The following is a 16,962-nucleotide window of genomic DNA, read 5'->3' as shown; positions in this document are numbered from 1 at the left end:
TATTTCCACTTTGTGGTATTAAATCTGATGTTTATTATATAGGTTTCCAAGAAGTATGTGAGTAAGGAAATTGGAAATGAAATACATGATAAAGCTAAACCATTCATCAAGTGGTTACAGGAGGCTGAAGAAGAAGAGTCATCTTCTGATGAGGAGAGAGGTGAAGAGTCAGTTGAGGTATGTTTAGTGAATGGTTTGTTGTTATGAAACAAAAAACTGTTTTTAAGTAAAAATACTGTGTAAAAATACTCTTTCAACGTGAGTTCAGTCAATTTGACTGAACACTTGACCTCTTTCTACTCATTCATAAAGTTTTAGTAGATTCAATGCTTCTGACTTCTAGTATAGTGTATATAGCTTTATAGAGTTTAGCAGTCTTACAGTTAAAATTATGTCTTTCACATACAAAAAGTATTTTTAGTGAAGTGTTATTAATAGTTTATGTGCAAAGTGATTTTCATGGTAAGATTAAAGATCACTTTTCTTTATCTCAAAAATTTCATACTAATGTAAATTCTAAAGCTTCCAAAATGCATTCCAATTTATATTTTATCTACCTTAACTTGATACAGGATTGGTCAAATTCAAACATAGCATGAAACTGCATTTGTTTACTTTGAAATAGTCTTAAGCTTATGACAGTATATTTATAATTAATTTTTACAGTTTTACTGTCCTTTTAATGATGTTTCACTAGTATTCATGCTAAAATAAGTTGTTACTTGAGGCATGTGCAGTTCATGTTATACAATCAAATTACACTACCTACCACAAGCTGCTTATACAAGTCCATGCTTTGTGAACCATTTTTATTATATTATTATTATTATTACTTATTTTACTCAGTCTTAACTAAAAATATTTCAATTTTTACATTTTAATTTCTTTTTATAATAATGAATAAACAAAGAATTAAAATGAGACACTTGAAATAAAGTACGTAACCAGACTTAAAAAAAGTACGTAACCAGACTTCAAAATAAAGTATGTAACCAGACTTCAAAATAAAGTACGTAACCAGACTTCAAAATAAAGTACGTAACCAGACTTCAAAATAAAGTACGTAACCAGACTTCAAAAAAAAGTACGTAACCAGACTTCAAAAAAAAGTACGTAACCAGACTTAAAAAAAAAGTACGTAACCAGACTTCAAAAAAAGTACGTAACCAGACTTAAAAAAAAAAGTATGTAACCAGACTTAAAAAAAAAGTACGTAACCAGACTTAAAAAAAAAAGTACGTAACCAGACTTAAAAAAAAAAGTACGTAACCAGACTTAAAAAAAAAAGTACGTAACCAGACTCCAAAATAAAGTACGTAACCAGACTTCTGTTGTTTGTAAAATTTAAGCCTACTTTTGATACTTGTGAAAGTAAAGCACTGAATAATTTTTATTTAATAATATTATAAATTACTTAATTTCTTAATTTGAAAGTAAATATTTTAAAAATGCATCTAAAAATGGATTTTTCTGTCGTGTGGTATGATGAATGAATGAAAAACTGTTTGTGATGTCAAGATATAAGTTCTATTGTTTTGCATGAATTAGGAACTCAAATTACCAATATTGACAGACTTTAATACAAGATAACCTCTTGTGTTTTCTATTTGCTGAGATATCAGTTGTGTACTGAATCAAACACAGTGGCCCCACTCACTTCTTTCCAGTTTTGGAAAATCTCCGTTATATACACTTCTGTCTATGACATAAATGACCAATTGAAATTTCAGATTGTCCCCTGAGTGGCTTTCTCAGCCATTTTTAAGTGTTATGACATCATCTTCTCCTTTTAAAATGACTTCAAGAAGGTAGGTTGAGTCTTTAGTCGACTTGATATTTCATTTAGATTTAAATACAACTTAGTTACAATGTGTAATGAAGTATAGTAGAATTCTTGTGATATTGATACAGTGTGTAATGCAGTATAGTAGAGTTCTTGTGGTATTGATACAGTGTGTAATGCAGTACAGTAGAGTTCTTGTGGTATTGATACAGTGTGTAATGAAGTACAGTAGAGTTCTTGTGGTATTGATACAGTGTGTGATGAAGTACAGTAGAGTTCTTGTGGTATTGATACAGTGTGTAATGAAGTACAGTAGAGTTCTTGTGGTATTGATACAGTGTGTAATGAAGTATAGTAGAATTCTTGTGGTATTGATACAGTGTGTAATGAAGTACAGTAGAGTTCTTGTGGTATTGATACAGTGTGTAATGCAGTATAGTAGAGTTCTTGTGGTATTGATACAGTGTGTGATGAAGTACAGTAGAGTTCTTGTGGTATTGATACAGTGTGTGATGAAGTACAGTAGAGTTCCTTGTGGTATTGATACAGTGTGTAATGCAGCACAGTAGAGTTCTTGTGGTATTGATACAGTGTGTAATGCAGTACAGTAGAGTTCTTGTAGTATTGATGCAGTGTCTAATGAAGTACAGTAAAGTTCTTGTGGTATTGATGCAGTGTCTAATGAAGTACAGTAAAGTTCTTGTGGTATTGATGCAGTGTCTAATGAAGTATAGTAGAGTTCTTGTGGTATTGATGCAATGTGTAATGAAGTGTAGTAGAGTTCTTGTGGTATTGATGCAATGTGTAATGCAGTGTAGTAGAGTTCTTGTGGTATTGATGCAATGTGTAATGCAGTATAGTAGAGTTCTTGTGGTATTGATACAGTGTGTAATGAAGTACAGTAGAGTTCTTGTGGTATTGATACAGTGTGTAATGCAGTATAGTAGAGTTCTTGTGGTATTGATGCAGTGTGTAATGTAGTATAGTAGAGTTCTTGTGGTATTGATGCAGTGTGTAATGTAGTATAGTAGAGTTCTTGTGGTATTGATGCAATGTGTAATGTAGTATAGTAGAGTTCTTGTGGTATTGATGCAATGTGTAATGAAGTGTAGTAGAGTTCTTGTGGTGTTGATGCAATGTGTAATGAAGTGTAGTAGAGTTCTTGTGGTGTTGATGCAATGTGTAATGAAGTGTAGTAGAATTCTTGTGATATTGATACAGTGTGTAATGCAGTATAGTAGAGTTCTTGTGGTATTGATACAGTGTGTAATGCAGTATAGTAGAGTTCTTGTGGTATTGATACAGTGTGTAATGCAGTACAGTAGAGTTCTTGTGGTATTGATACAGTGTGTAATGAAGTACAGTAGAGTTCTTGTGGTATTGATACAGTGTGTGATGAAGTACAGTAGAGTTCTTGTGGTATTGATACAGTGTGTGATGAAGTACAGTAGAGTTCTTGTGGTATTGATACAGTGTGTAATGAAGTACAGTAGAATTCTTGTGGTATTGATACAGTGTGTAATGAAGTACAGTAGAATTCTTGTGGTATTGATACAGTGTGTAATGAAGTACAGTAGAGTTCTTGTGGTATTGATACAGTGTGTAATGCAGTACAGTAGAGTTCTTGTGGTATTGATACAGTGTGTGATGAAGTACAGTAGAGTTCTTGTGGTATTGATACAGTGTGTGATGAAGTACAGTAGAGTTCTTGTGGTATTGATACAGTGTGTAATGCAGTATAGTAGAGTTCTTGTGGTATTGATACAGTGTGTAATGCAGTATAGTAGAGTTCTTGTGGTATTGATACAGTGTGTAATGCAGTACAGTAGAGTTCTTGTGGTATTGATACAGTGTGTAATGCAGTACAGTAGAGTTCTTGTAGTATTGATGCAGTGTCTAATGAAGTACAGTAAAGTTCTTGTGGTATTGATGCAGTGTCTAATGAAGTACAGTAAAGTTCTTGTGGTATTGATGCAGTGTCCAATGAAGCATAGTAGAGTTCTTGTGGTATTGATGCAACGTGTAATGAAGCGTAGTAGAGTTCTTGTGGTATTGATGCAATGTGTAATGCAGTGTAGTAGAGTTCTTGTGGTATTGATGCAATGTGTAATGCAGTATAGTAGAGTTCTTGTGGTATTGATGCAATGTGTAATGCAGTATAGTAGAGTTCTTGTGGTATTGATACAGTGTGTAATGAAGTACAGTAGAGTTCTTGTGGTATTGATACAGTGTGTAATGCAGTATAGTAGAGTTCTTGTGGTATTGATGCAGTGTGTAATGTAGTATAGTAGAGTTCTTGTGGTATTGATGCAGTGTGTAATGTAGTATAGTAGAGTTCTTGTGGTATTGATGCAATGTGTAATGTAGTATAGTAGAGTTCTTGTGGTGTTGATGCAATGTGTAATGAAGTGTAGTAGAGTTCCTTGTGGTGTTGATGCAATGTGTAATGAAGTGTAGTAGAGTTCTTGTGGTGTTGATGCAATGTGTAATGAAGTGTAGTAGAGTTCTTGTGGTGTTGATGCAATGTGTAATGAAGTGTAGTAGAGTTCTTGTGGTGTTGATGCAATGTGTAATGAAGTGTAGTAGAGTTCTTGTGGTGTTGATGCAATGTGTAATGAAGTGTAGTAGAGTTCTTGTGGTGTTGATGCAATGTGTAATGAAGTGTAGTAAAGTTCTTGTGGTGTTGATGCAATGTGTAATGAAGTGTAGTAGAGTTCTTGTGGTGTTGATGCAGTGTGTAATGAAGTGTAGTAGAGTTCTTGTGGTGTTGATGCAGTGTGTAATGAAGTATAGTAGAGCTCATGTGGTCTTTACATTGTTATGATTTTTCTTATTTCTCATTTTCCGTGTCAGAAATTTTAAAAGGCTTAGCAACCTATAGCAAACAGTGAATGAGTGCAAAAGTCATATCTGGAAGATATAATTGTTTACTATACTTATTTACTGTTCTGAAGTTTTGAATTAGTAATATATATACATATATATTGTATTAAAAGTGAAATGTGACTATTTTACAAAGTATAGTAGTCCACTAAAACACAGTCAAAACAGGTCACATTTCTAAAAGTCAGTTTTATATTTTTGGGTACAGTAATATTATTGCACATGCACTGCATTAGTGCAACGTCTGTGATGTTAGCCAGCAATGGCTGAAAGTTTAGTATAATAAATGTATAATGTTATGAGATTTAAACTAAACCTTTGTGTAATCAAGTTATAATCATTCTAGAAAAACACAACTTATATTTATTTCATATTTGTTTATCGTGGTTAAGATATCAAGTCTACTGAACAAGTAGAGATTCTGATCTGATAGTGAAAACAACAGATAAAATAAAGATTTATCTTATAGAAATTTGATGATTATCTGGAGGTTATAAAGATGTCATGATTATCTGGAGGTAATAATGATGTCATGATTATCTGGAGGTTATAATGATGTCATGATTATCTGGAGGTTATAAAGATGTCATGATTATCTGGAGGTTATAAAGATATCATGTGTGAAATTCTGATGCATAAAAGTATTTCTAATCCAAAAATAAACAATACTCTGGACAGTTTAAGAGTCAACATTCTGAAAGAAAATCTTTAATTAAAAATCTTAATGCTTAATTGAAAGATATATTTTGTGTAAGAAAGATTCATAATGTTTACTAATAATCTTCAGAATCTGTACATTATCAAAAAGTCATAGTTTGGATGCCTTCATGGTTAGGTGCTGACTTAACTCAAAATGGAAGGGTTAACTTAGTTGAACTCTTCTCAGATATTTGTTTTCAAAGATTGGTTATATTTGCTTTACTCTTTCTAGATAGTTTGTTCAGAAAGATTGGTTAGTGCTGTTGATCTTTTTCTATAAAGGGATTATTAAAAAAGATTGGGTGACATAACTCTTCATAATTAGGGTTTGTTTGAAAGATGCACTAGTTTTACTGAATTCTTCGGGTGTAATTGAAAAGACTGTATGGTTAACTCATCCTAGATGAGTTTGGCTTGACAGATTTTGTGAACTCTTTCTACTTGTGTACTTAAACCTAGTTTATATATTTTTCTATTTTTATTTTATGCTTAATAGGTATGTAATTTTCAAGGTATTGATTATCTAGCATTATTACCTTTGGAAAATAATGTGCAAAAGGTGGTGCCCTCTAATAACACCTCATCAGATTTTCTAATTTAAAAATTAATTTATTGTTATTAACCCACTTGATCAGACACAAGTATTATGTCTAAATATTATTAATTCATTTTAAGTCAAGTATGCACCCAAACTAACATTATCATGTAAGTTAACCTTTTTAAGAGAATCTGTTGTCCCTCAGCTCAAGTCTCATCATTTTACAGTTTCTCTCTCCAACAATAGGTAGTTAAAAGTACACACATCAAAACCTTTTACAGAATTACTTGTAAACTTAATTAAACTGTATATGAATAAGCTTGGCATAAAAGTGTAGTTGGTAAATCAAATTTCAATACAAGTTTTAAATTTTTAATGTTATAAAGAAATATTTAAAATAAGCTTTAATTTCTCTTATTATGAGAACTGACATCTACTGTTGAGGTCTACCACTTCTGTAATTTATCTACCCATCTCTCTGCAATATGAAAGTTTAGGTAAATTACTCACTGTAACATAGATATTACTAATGCAAAGCAGAATATTTGTAGCTTCCAGTGTCCTAAACTATAAAATCAAACAACTTGCTATGTTCATCTTTCACAAACTTCTAGTACTTCCTAACCTATAAAATCAAACAACTTGCTATGTTCATATTTCACAAACTTCTAGTACTTCCTAACCTATAAAATCAAACAACTTGCTATGTTCATATTTCACAAACTTCTAGTACTTCCTAACCTATAAAATCAAACAACTTGCTATGTTCATATTTCACAAACTTCTAGTACTTCCTAACCTATAAAATCAAACAACTTGCTATGTTCATCTTTCACAAACTTCTAGTACTTCCTAACCTATAAAATCAAACAACTTGCTATGTTCATATTTCACAAACTTCTAGTACTTCCTAAACTATAAAATCAAACAACTTGCTATGTTCATCATTCACAAACTTCTAGTACTTCCTAAACTATAAAATCAAACAACTTGCTATGTTCATATTTCACAAACTTCTAGTACTTCCTAAACTATAAAATCAAACAACTTGCTATGTTCATCTTTCACAAACTTCTAGTACTTCCTAAACTATAAAATCAAACAACTTGCTATGTTCATCTTTCACAAACTTCTAGTACTTCCTAACCTATAAAATCAAACAACTTGCTATTTTCATCATTCACAAACTTCTAGTACTTCCTAAACTATAAAATCAAACAACTTGCTATGTTCATATTTCACAAACTTCTAGTACTTCCTAAACTATAAAATCAAACAACTTGCTATGTTCATCTTTCACAAACTTCTAGTACTTCCTAAACTATAAAATCAAACAACTTGCTATGTTCATATTTCACAAACTTCTAGTACTTCCTAACCTATAAAATCAAACAACTTGCTATGTTCATCATTCACAAACTTCTAGTACTTCCTAAACTATAAAATCAAACAACTTGCTATGTTCATCTTTCACAAACTTTTAGTACTTCCTAAACTATAAAATCAAACAACTTGCTATGTTCATCATTCACAAACTTCTAGTACTTCCTAAACTATAAAATCAAACAACTTGCTATGTTCACCTTTCACAAACTTCTAGTACTTCCTAAACTATAAAATCAAACAACTTGCTATGTTCATCATTCACAAACTTCTAGTACTTCCTAAACTATAAAATCAAACAACTTGCTATGTTCATCATTCACAAACTTCTAGTACTTCCTAAACTATAAAATCAAACAACTTGCTATGTTCATCATTCACAAACTTCTAGTACTTCCTAAACTATAAAATCAAACAACTTGCTATGTTCATCTTTCACAAACTTCTAGTACTTCCTAACCTATAAAATCAAACAACTTGCTATGTTCATCATTCACAAACTTCTAGTACTTCCTAAACTATAAAATCAAACAACTTGCTATGTTCACCTTTCACAAACTTCTAGTACTTCCTAAACTATAAAATCAAACAACTTGCTATGTTCACCTTTCACAAACTTCTAGTACTTCCTAAACTATAAAATCAAACAACTTGCTATGTTCATCTTTCACAAACTTCTGGTGCTTCCTAACCTATAAAGATCAAACAACTTGCTATGTTCATCTTTCACAAGCTTTTGGTGCTTCCTAAACTATAAAATCAAACAACTTGCTATGTTCACCTTTCACAAACTTCTGGTGCTTCCTAAACTATAAAATCAAACAACTTGCTATGTTCATGTTTCACAAACTTCTAGTGCTTCCTAAACTATAAAATCAAACAACTTGCTATGTTCATCTTTCACAAACTTCTAGTGCTTCCTAAACTATAAAATCAAACAACTTGCTATGTTCATCTTTCACAAACTTCTAGTGCTTCCTAAACTATAAAATCAAACAACTTGCTATGTTCATCTTTCACAAACTTCTAGTACTTCCTAAACTATAAAATCAAACAACTTGCTATGTTCATCATTCACAAACTTCTAGTACTTCCTAAACTATAAAATCAAACAACTTGCTATGTTCACCTTTCACAAACTTCTAGTACTTCCTAAACTATAAAATCAAACAACTTGCTATGTTCATCTTTCACAAACTTCTAGTACTTCCTAAACTATAAAATCAAACAACTTGCTATGTTCATCTTTCACAGAGCTTCTGGTGCTTCCTAAACTATAAAGATCAAACAACTTGCTATGTTCATCGTTCACAAACTTCTAGTGCTTCCTAAACTATAAAGATCAAACAACTTGCTATGTTCACCTTTCACAAACTTCTGGTGCTTCCTAACCTGTAAAGATCAAACAACTTGCTATGTTCACCTTTCACAGACTTCTGGTGCTTCCTAAACTATAAATCAAACAACTTGCTATGTTCATCTTTCACAAACTTCTGGTGCTTCCTAAACTATAAAATCAAACAACTTGCTATGTTCATCTTTCATGAACTTTTGGTGCTTCCTAACCTATAAAGATCAAACAACTTGCTATGTTCACCTTTCACAAACTTCTGGTGCTTCCTAAACTATAAAATCAAACAACTTGCTATGTTCATCTTTCACAAACTTCTAGTACTTCCTAAGCTATAAAATCAAACAACTTGCTATGTTCATCTTTCACAAACTTCTAGTACTTCCTAAACTATAAAATCAAACAACTTGCTATGTTCATGATTCACAAACTTCTAGTACTTCCTAAACTATAAAATCAAACAACTTGCTATGTTCATCTTTCACAAACTTCTAGTACTTCCTAAACTATAAAATCAAACAACTTGCTATGTTCATCTTTCACAAACTTCTAGTACTTCCTAAACTATAAAATCAAACAACTTGCTATGTTCACCTTTCACAAACTTCTAGTGCTTCCTAAACTATAAAATCAAACAACTTGCTATGTTCATCTTTCACAAACTTCTAGTACTTCCTAAACTATAAAATCAAACAACTTGCTATGTTCATCTTTCACAAACTTCTAGTGCTTCCTAAACTATAAAATCAAACAACTTGCTATGTTCATCTTTCACAAACTTCTAGTGCTTCCTAAACTATAAAATCAAACAACTTGCTATGTTCACCTTTCACAAACTTCTAGTGCTTCCTAAACTATAAAATCAAACAACTTGCTATGTTCATCTTTCACAAACTTCTGGTGCTTCCTAAACTATAAAATCAAACAACTTGCTATGTTCATCTTTCTGAAACTTCTGGTGCTTCCTAAACTATAAAATCAAACAACTTGCTATGTTCATCGTTCTGAAACTTCTGGTGCTTCCTAAACTATAAAATCAAACAACTTGCTATGTTCATCTTTCACAAACTTCTAGTGCTTCCTAAACTATAAAATCAAACAACTTGCTGTGTTCATCGTTCACAAGCTTCTGGTGCTTCCTAAACTATAAAATCAGACAACTTGCTATGTTCATCGTTCACAAACTTCTGGTGCTTCCTAAACTATAAAAGATCAAACAACTTGCTTTATGTTCATCTTTCACAAACTTTTGGTGCTTCCTAAACTATAAAGATCAAACAACTTGCTATGTTCACCTTTTACAAACTTCTAGTGCTTCCTAAACTATAAAGATCAAACAACTTGCTATGTTCACCTTTCACAAACTTCTAGTGCTTCCTAGGCTATAAAATCAAACAACTTGCTATGTTCACCTTTCTGGAACTTCTGGTGCTTCCTAAACTATAAAATCAAACAATTTGCTATGTTCATGATTCACAGAGCTTCTGGTGCTTGTAACCTATAAAATCAAACAACTTGCTATGTTCATCTTTCACAAACTTCTGGTGCTTCCTAAACTATAAAATCAAACAACTTGCTATGTTCATCATTCTGAAACTTCTGGTGCTTCCTAAACTATAAAATCAAACAACTTGCTATGTTCACCTTTCACAAACTTCTAGTACTTCCTAACCTATAAAGATCAAACAACTTGCTATGTTCATCTTTCACAAACTTCTGGTGCTTCCTAAACTATAAAATCAAACAACTTGCTATGTTCATCTTTCACAAACTTCTAGTACTTCCTAAACTATAAAATCAAACAACTTGCTATGTTCATCTTTCACAAACTTCTAGTACTTCCTAACCTATAAAATCAAACAACTTGCTATGTTCATCATTCACAAACTTCTAGTACTTCCTAAACTATAAAATCAAACAACTTGCTATGTTCATCTTTCACAAACTTCTAGTACTTCCTAACCTATAAAATCAAACAACTTGCTATGTTCATCTTTCAGAAACTTCTTGTACTTCCTAAACTATAAAATCAAACAACTTGCTATGTTCATCATTCACAAACTTCTAGTACTTCCTAAACTATAAAATCAAACAACTTGCTATGTTCACCTTTCACAAACTTCTAGTACTTCCTAACCTATAAAATCAAACAACTTGGTATGTTCATCTTTCACAAACTTCTAGTACTTCCTAAACTATAAAATCAAACAACTTGCTATGTTCATCTTTCACAAACTTCTAGTACTTCCTAAACTATAAAATCAAACAACTTGCTATGTTCATCTTTCACAAACTTCTAGTATTTTTCTGACACTTTACGTTCCATCGTTTATAACCATGAGAAATGCATAGTTTTAATATATCAGATGATGTGTTCAGAGTATTGTCTGTTTCTCTTCCAGTGGTAATACTGAATTACTTGAAGCCTGTTATGTAGTAGTTAGATACCCAACTAAGTTGAGTTGTAGAAGATTGTTTTATGTTCTCAGGTGCATTATTTAAGTAAATAAAATATTTACTGTACCAGTACCATCATTGTACAAAAAATAAATATTGAGCATAAGTTTTATCAAGCCCAACAGAGATAAAAATCAAATCAAACATAACTACTGTATTTTTTGTTTTCATGTACGGTTTTTAGTTATTACCTTTCTAGCAATTACAATGTAAAGATTGAAACTTGTTAGGTTAGATTAGGCAAGATAAACAAAATTCTTTGAGATGTGCTTATGTCATTCACTGATGTTATATGAGCTATGTATTCAGTGATTTATAACTTGGGTCACACATATTATATGCAGTTGAAAGGACAATGAAACAATAAATATAAACAGATGTAAACTGTTAGGAGCTTTAAGTTATTTAAAATAAACAGTTCTTGTTACAGGCAGCAATAATTCTAGAAGAAAAATTTGGTAGATTTAGATTATTTTAATTATTTGTTAAGATGAGTGTAGAATCAGGATACAGAAAATAACAGTTAAAATAGTTTCTCAAATCAAGTGAATCTTTGTAGAATCAGGATACAGAAAATAACAGTTAAAATAGTTTCTCAAATCAAGTGAATTTTTGTAGAATCAGGATACAGAAAATAAGAGTTAAAACACTGACAAAAACTGTTCAGTATTTATTTAGGAAGATTTAGAAATTATACATATGAAATTTTTAAATAAGAAGTGTTGTTAATCTTAACATGAAAATCACCTTGTATTTAGGTGTTGAATTGAATTTTGTCATATACTGCAAATAGTAATAAATCACCCAGCAGGAGTACAGAGAGTTTAGAGTGATAAAAGTTATGGCTGCATAACCCAGTGTCTAACTACATATGTTTCTCATGTCTTACTTGAGGCAGAACTGTGTTTTTCAACTGACCTTTTTTTCTATATAACTTGACAAGCTCTTAATTTTTACATTTTCTGAACTTTTGTTGACAAATCCATAATAAAAGCTGTACATAAAAAACAGGAAAGTTAACAGTTGAGGGTAGAGGTCTTTTGTTTCAGAAGATGGCTGTTATTAACCTTACTATTTTCATGTAATTATCCAAAAAATAATTTATTATCTACCTTTCAAATGTACATTTTAAAACATAAATGGTAAAACACAATTCTAAAATTATAAAACCAGGATAATTAGTTTATCTAGAAATATGTTTAAAATTTTATTTCCTACTTGCTTCAATCTTGTACATAAATTCTGTTACTTATCAGAACACCTGCCTTCTATCTTGAACATAAATTCTGTTACTTATCAGAACACCTGCCTTCTATCTTGAACATAAATTCTGTTACTTATCAGAACACCTGCCTTCTATCTTGTACATAAATTCTGTTACTTATCAGAACACCTGCCTTCTATCTTGTATATAAATTCTGTTACTTACCAGAACACCTGCCTTCTGTCTTGTACATAAATTTTGTTACTTACCAGAACACCTGCCTTCTGTCTTGTACATAAATTCTGTTACTTACCAGAACACCTGCCTTCTGTCTTGCACATAAATTCTGTTACTTATCAGAACACCTGCCTTCTATCTTGTATATAAATTCTGTTACTTACCAGAACACCTGCCTTCTGTCTTGTACATAAATTTTGTTACTTACCAGAACACCTGCCTTCTATCTTGTAGATAAATTCTGTTCCTTACCAGAACACCTGCCTTCTGTCTTGCACATAAATTCTGTTACTTATCAGAACACCTGCCTTCTATCTTGTACATAAATTCTGTTCCTTACCAGAACACCTGCCTTCTGTCTCGTACACAAATTCTGTTACCAGAACACCTGCCTTCTATCTTATAGATAAATTCTGTTACTAGAACACCTGCCTTCTGTCTTGTACATAAATTCTGTTACTTTCCAGAACACCTGCCTTCTATCTTGTAGATAAATTCTGTTATCAGAACACCTGCCTTCTATCTTATAGATAAATTCTGTTACTAGAACACCTGCCTTCTGTCTTGTACATAAATTCTGTTACTTTCCAGAACACCTGCCTTCTATCTTGTAGATAAATTCTGTTATCAGAACACCTGCCTTCCGTCTTGTAGATAAATTCTGTTCCTTACCAGAACACCTGCCTTCTATCTTGTAGATAAATTCTGTTACTAGAACACCTGCCTTCTATCTTGTAGATAAATTCTGTTACTAGAACACCTGCCTTCTATCTTGTAGATAAATTCTGTTACTTACCAGAACACCTGCCTTCTGTCTTGTACATAAATTCTGTTCCTTACCAGAACACCTGCCTCCTGTCTCGTACATAAATTCTGTTACTTACCAGAACACCTGCCTCCTGTCTTGTACATAAATTCTGTTACTAGAACACCTGCCTTCTATCTTGTAGATAAATTCTGTTACTAGAACACCTGCCTTCTATCTTGTAGATAAATTCTGTTACCAGAACACCTGCCTTCTATCTTGTAGATAAATTCTGTTACTAGAACACCTGCCTTCTGTCTTGTACATAAATTCTGTTACTTACCAGAACACCTGCCTTCTGTCTTGTAGATAAATTCTGTTCCTTACCAGAACACCTGCCTTCAGTCTTGTAGATAAATTCTGTTCCTTACCAGAACACCTGCCTTCTATCTTATAGATAAATTCTGTTACTAGAACACCTGCCTTCTGTCTTGTACATAAATTCTGTTACTTTCCAGAACACCTGCCTTCCGTCTTGTAGATAAATTCTGTTCCTTACCAGAACACCTGCCTTCTATCTTGTAGATAAATTCTGTTACTAGAACACCTGCCTTCTATCTTGTAGATAAATTCTGTTACTAGAACACCTGCCTTCTGTCTTGTACATAAATTCTGTTACTTTCCAGAACACCTGCCTTCTGTCTTGTACATAAATTCTGTTACTTACCAGAACACCTGCCTTCTGTCTTGTACATAAATTCTGTTACTTTCCAGAACACCTGCCTTCTGTCTCGTACACAAATTCTGTTACTTTCCAGAACACCTGCCTTCTGTCTCGTACATAAATTCTGTTACTTTCCAGAACACCTGCCTTCTGTCTCGTACACAAATTCTGTTACTTTCCAGAACACCTGCCTTCTGTCTCGCACATAAATTCTGTTACTTTCCAGAACACCTGCCTTCTGTCTGGTATTACAAATTCTGTTACTTTCCAGAACACCTGCCTTCTGTCTGGTGCACAAATTCTGTTACTTTCCAGGAACACCTGCTCTGTCTGCGTTACACAAATTCTGTTACTTGCCAGAACACCTGCCTTCTATCTTGTAGATAAATTCTGTTACTTTCCAGAACACCTGCCTTCTGTCTCGTACACAAATTCTGTTACTTTCCAGAACACCTGCCTTCTGTCTCGTACACAAATTCTGTTACTTGCCAGAACACCTGCCTTCTATCTTGTAGATAAATTCTGTTCCTTACCAGAACACCTGCCTCCTGTCTTGTACATAAATTCTGTTCCTTACCAGAACACCTATCTTCTATCATGTAGATAAATTCTGTTACCAGAACACCTGCCTTCTGTCTTGTACATAAATTCTGTTCCTTACCAGAACACCTATCTTCTATCATGTAGATAAATTCTGTTACTTTCCAGAACACCTGCCTTCTGTCTCGTACACAAATTCTGTTACTTGCCAGAACACCTGCCTTCTGTCTCGTACACAAATTCTGTTACTTACCAGAACACCTGCCTTCTGTCTTGTAGGTAAATTCTGTTACTTACCAGAACACCTGCCTTCTGTCTTGTAGATAAATTCTGTTACTTACCAGAACACCTGCCTTCTGTCTTGCACACAAATTCTGTTCCTTACCAGAACACCTGCCTCCTGTCTCGTACATAAATTCTGTTCCTTACCAGAACACCTGCCTCCTGTCTCGTACATAAATTCTGTTACTTACCAGAACACCTGCCTCCTGTCTTGTACATAAATTCTGTTACTTACCAGAACACCTGCCTTCTGTCTCGTACATAAATTCTGTTACTTACCAGAACACCTGCCTTCTGTCTTGTAGGTAAATTCTGTTACTTACCAGAACACCTGCCTTCTGTCTTGTAGATAAATTCTGTTACTTACCAGAACACCTGCCTTCTGTCTTGCACACAAATTCTGTTCCTTACCAGAACACCTGCCTCCTGTCTCGCATATAATTCTGTTCCTTACCAGAACACCTGCCTCCTGTCTCGTACATAAATTCTGTTACTTACCAGAACACCTGCCTCCTGTCTCGTACATAAATTCTGTTCCTTACCAGAACACCTGCCTCCTGTCTCGTACATAAATTCTGTTACTTACCAGAACACCTGCCTCCTGTCTCGTACATAAATTCTGTTACTTACCAGAACACCTGCCTTCTGTCTTGCACACAAATTCTGTTCCTTACCAGAACACCTGCCTCCTGTCTCGTACATAAATTCTGTTACTTACCAGAACACCTGCCTCCTGTCTTGTACATAAATTCTGTTACTTTCCAGAACACCTGCCTTCTGTCTTGTAGATAAATTCTGTTCCTTACCAGAACACCTGCCTTCCGTCTTGTAGATAAATTCTGTGACTAACCAGAACACCTGCCTTCTATCTTGTATGTAAATTCTGTGACTAACCAGAACACCTGCCTTCTATCTTGTAGATAAATTCTGTTACCAGAACACCTGCTAGATGTCATGAGATATGTGTCTGTAGCAGACATTTTTAAGTAATAAAATTGTTATAGTAATACAAATAATGTTAATTTTGTGTTAGTATTGAAGTGTATGTTTATAGTAGTAACAAGTTTTCTTTTTTCTGCTAAGGTGGTTTATTCGGATGGTCTCATCAGCACAACAATTCAAGAGGTGAAAGAAAAACCTAAAGTTGTTGAAGAATCTGATCTTGGTGACCTAGATATTGATGATATTTGAAATTCCATTTACTCCACCTTAAATGTATTTCATACAGAACTTTCAGATGGCAGCACAAACCTTATCAGTAATAGCTTTTATTCAGTTATTGTTACCTGGCTAAGAAAATATTTTCTATTGTTGAATGAGGCTTATATGGTTTTTAAAATCTGTATTATCTGAAATAATATGGTATTGTTGGTATTGGTCTATTAAAGATAGTGAATAAATATTTTACCTGTTTGAAGCTATTTGATGAAGTTGTAACATTGTATAAGTGTATCTTAGTATTGTCTGTTACCAGCCAATTGAGTCATTCACCTGAAATATACAAGTTCTAAGATGTATCCAGAAATTTTAATTTGAAATTACGTTTATTTTAGAAGTACATAAATTTTATCAGTAGCTTTACTTTGTGTGTGATTACTGTTGTGAATTAAGCACACATATTTACATCACATCCAAAATGTTATTACCAAGTGTTTAATCCCTTCAGTAGTCTATCTTTCAATGAGATTAGCACACGTTCTAATACTAAGTAGTAGTTGTCTCTTTGCATAATGAGAGTTGTGTATGTTAATGAATTTGTACAGTATTATTCAATATATGTTGAGAAATGCTGTAAAACAACATTCGAATCGAGCATGGTGTAGTGGAACATGCTTGCATTGTGGAATGAGAGATTCATGATTTGTTCTGTAAGTGCAGATAAACGTTCCACTATTATAAGCTGTAGGAACAGTGTAAGAGTAACAGTTACATCCCACAATGTGATCAGACAAGGTTAGTCCAAGAGTTAATAGTTAACACTGTATAGTAGCTAACCTTCATGAAGCCTGGCACTGTAACATAAAAAGATTTTACAAAACTAAACTCACTGGGCAATATCTTATCTATGATTAGCTTTCACAACTAAGCACATTGTACAATATACGTCAGAAAAATAGTTCACACTTTCAAAAAAGA

The 16,962-nt window shown here is 33.0% G+C and overlaps 1 protein-coding gene across 1 annotated transcript in view; it reads left to right on the top strand.

The window, feature by feature from the left end:
- The window catches only part of LOC143229945 (eukaryotic translation initiation factor 5-like), a 52,254-nt gene extending 35,847 nt beyond the window's left edge, over positions 1 to 16,407 (top strand). The window contains exons 9-10 of the mRNA XM_076462829.1: positions 43 to 177; positions 15,910 to 16,407. Of these exons, the coding sequence (XP_076318944.1) occupies positions 43 to 177; positions 15,910 to 16,017 (243 nt within the window). The 3' untranslated portion in view covers positions 16,018 to 16,407. The remainder of the gene's footprint in view (positions 1 to 42; positions 178 to 15,909) is intronic.
- The last annotated feature ends 555 nt before the right edge of the window (positions 16,408 to 16,962 follow it).

Source organism: Tachypleus tridentatus, chromosome 10 (genome assembly GCF_004210375.1).
Source record: "Tachypleus tridentatus isolate NWPU-2018 chromosome 10, ASM421037v1, whole genome shotgun sequence".
Classification (NCBI taxonomy): Eukaryota; Metazoa; Arthropoda; class Merostomata; order Xiphosura; family Limulidae; genus Tachypleus; species Tachypleus tridentatus.
The sequence above is the reverse complement of the archived record's forward strand: the minus strand, read 5'-3'. Positions and strand labels throughout refer to the sequence as shown.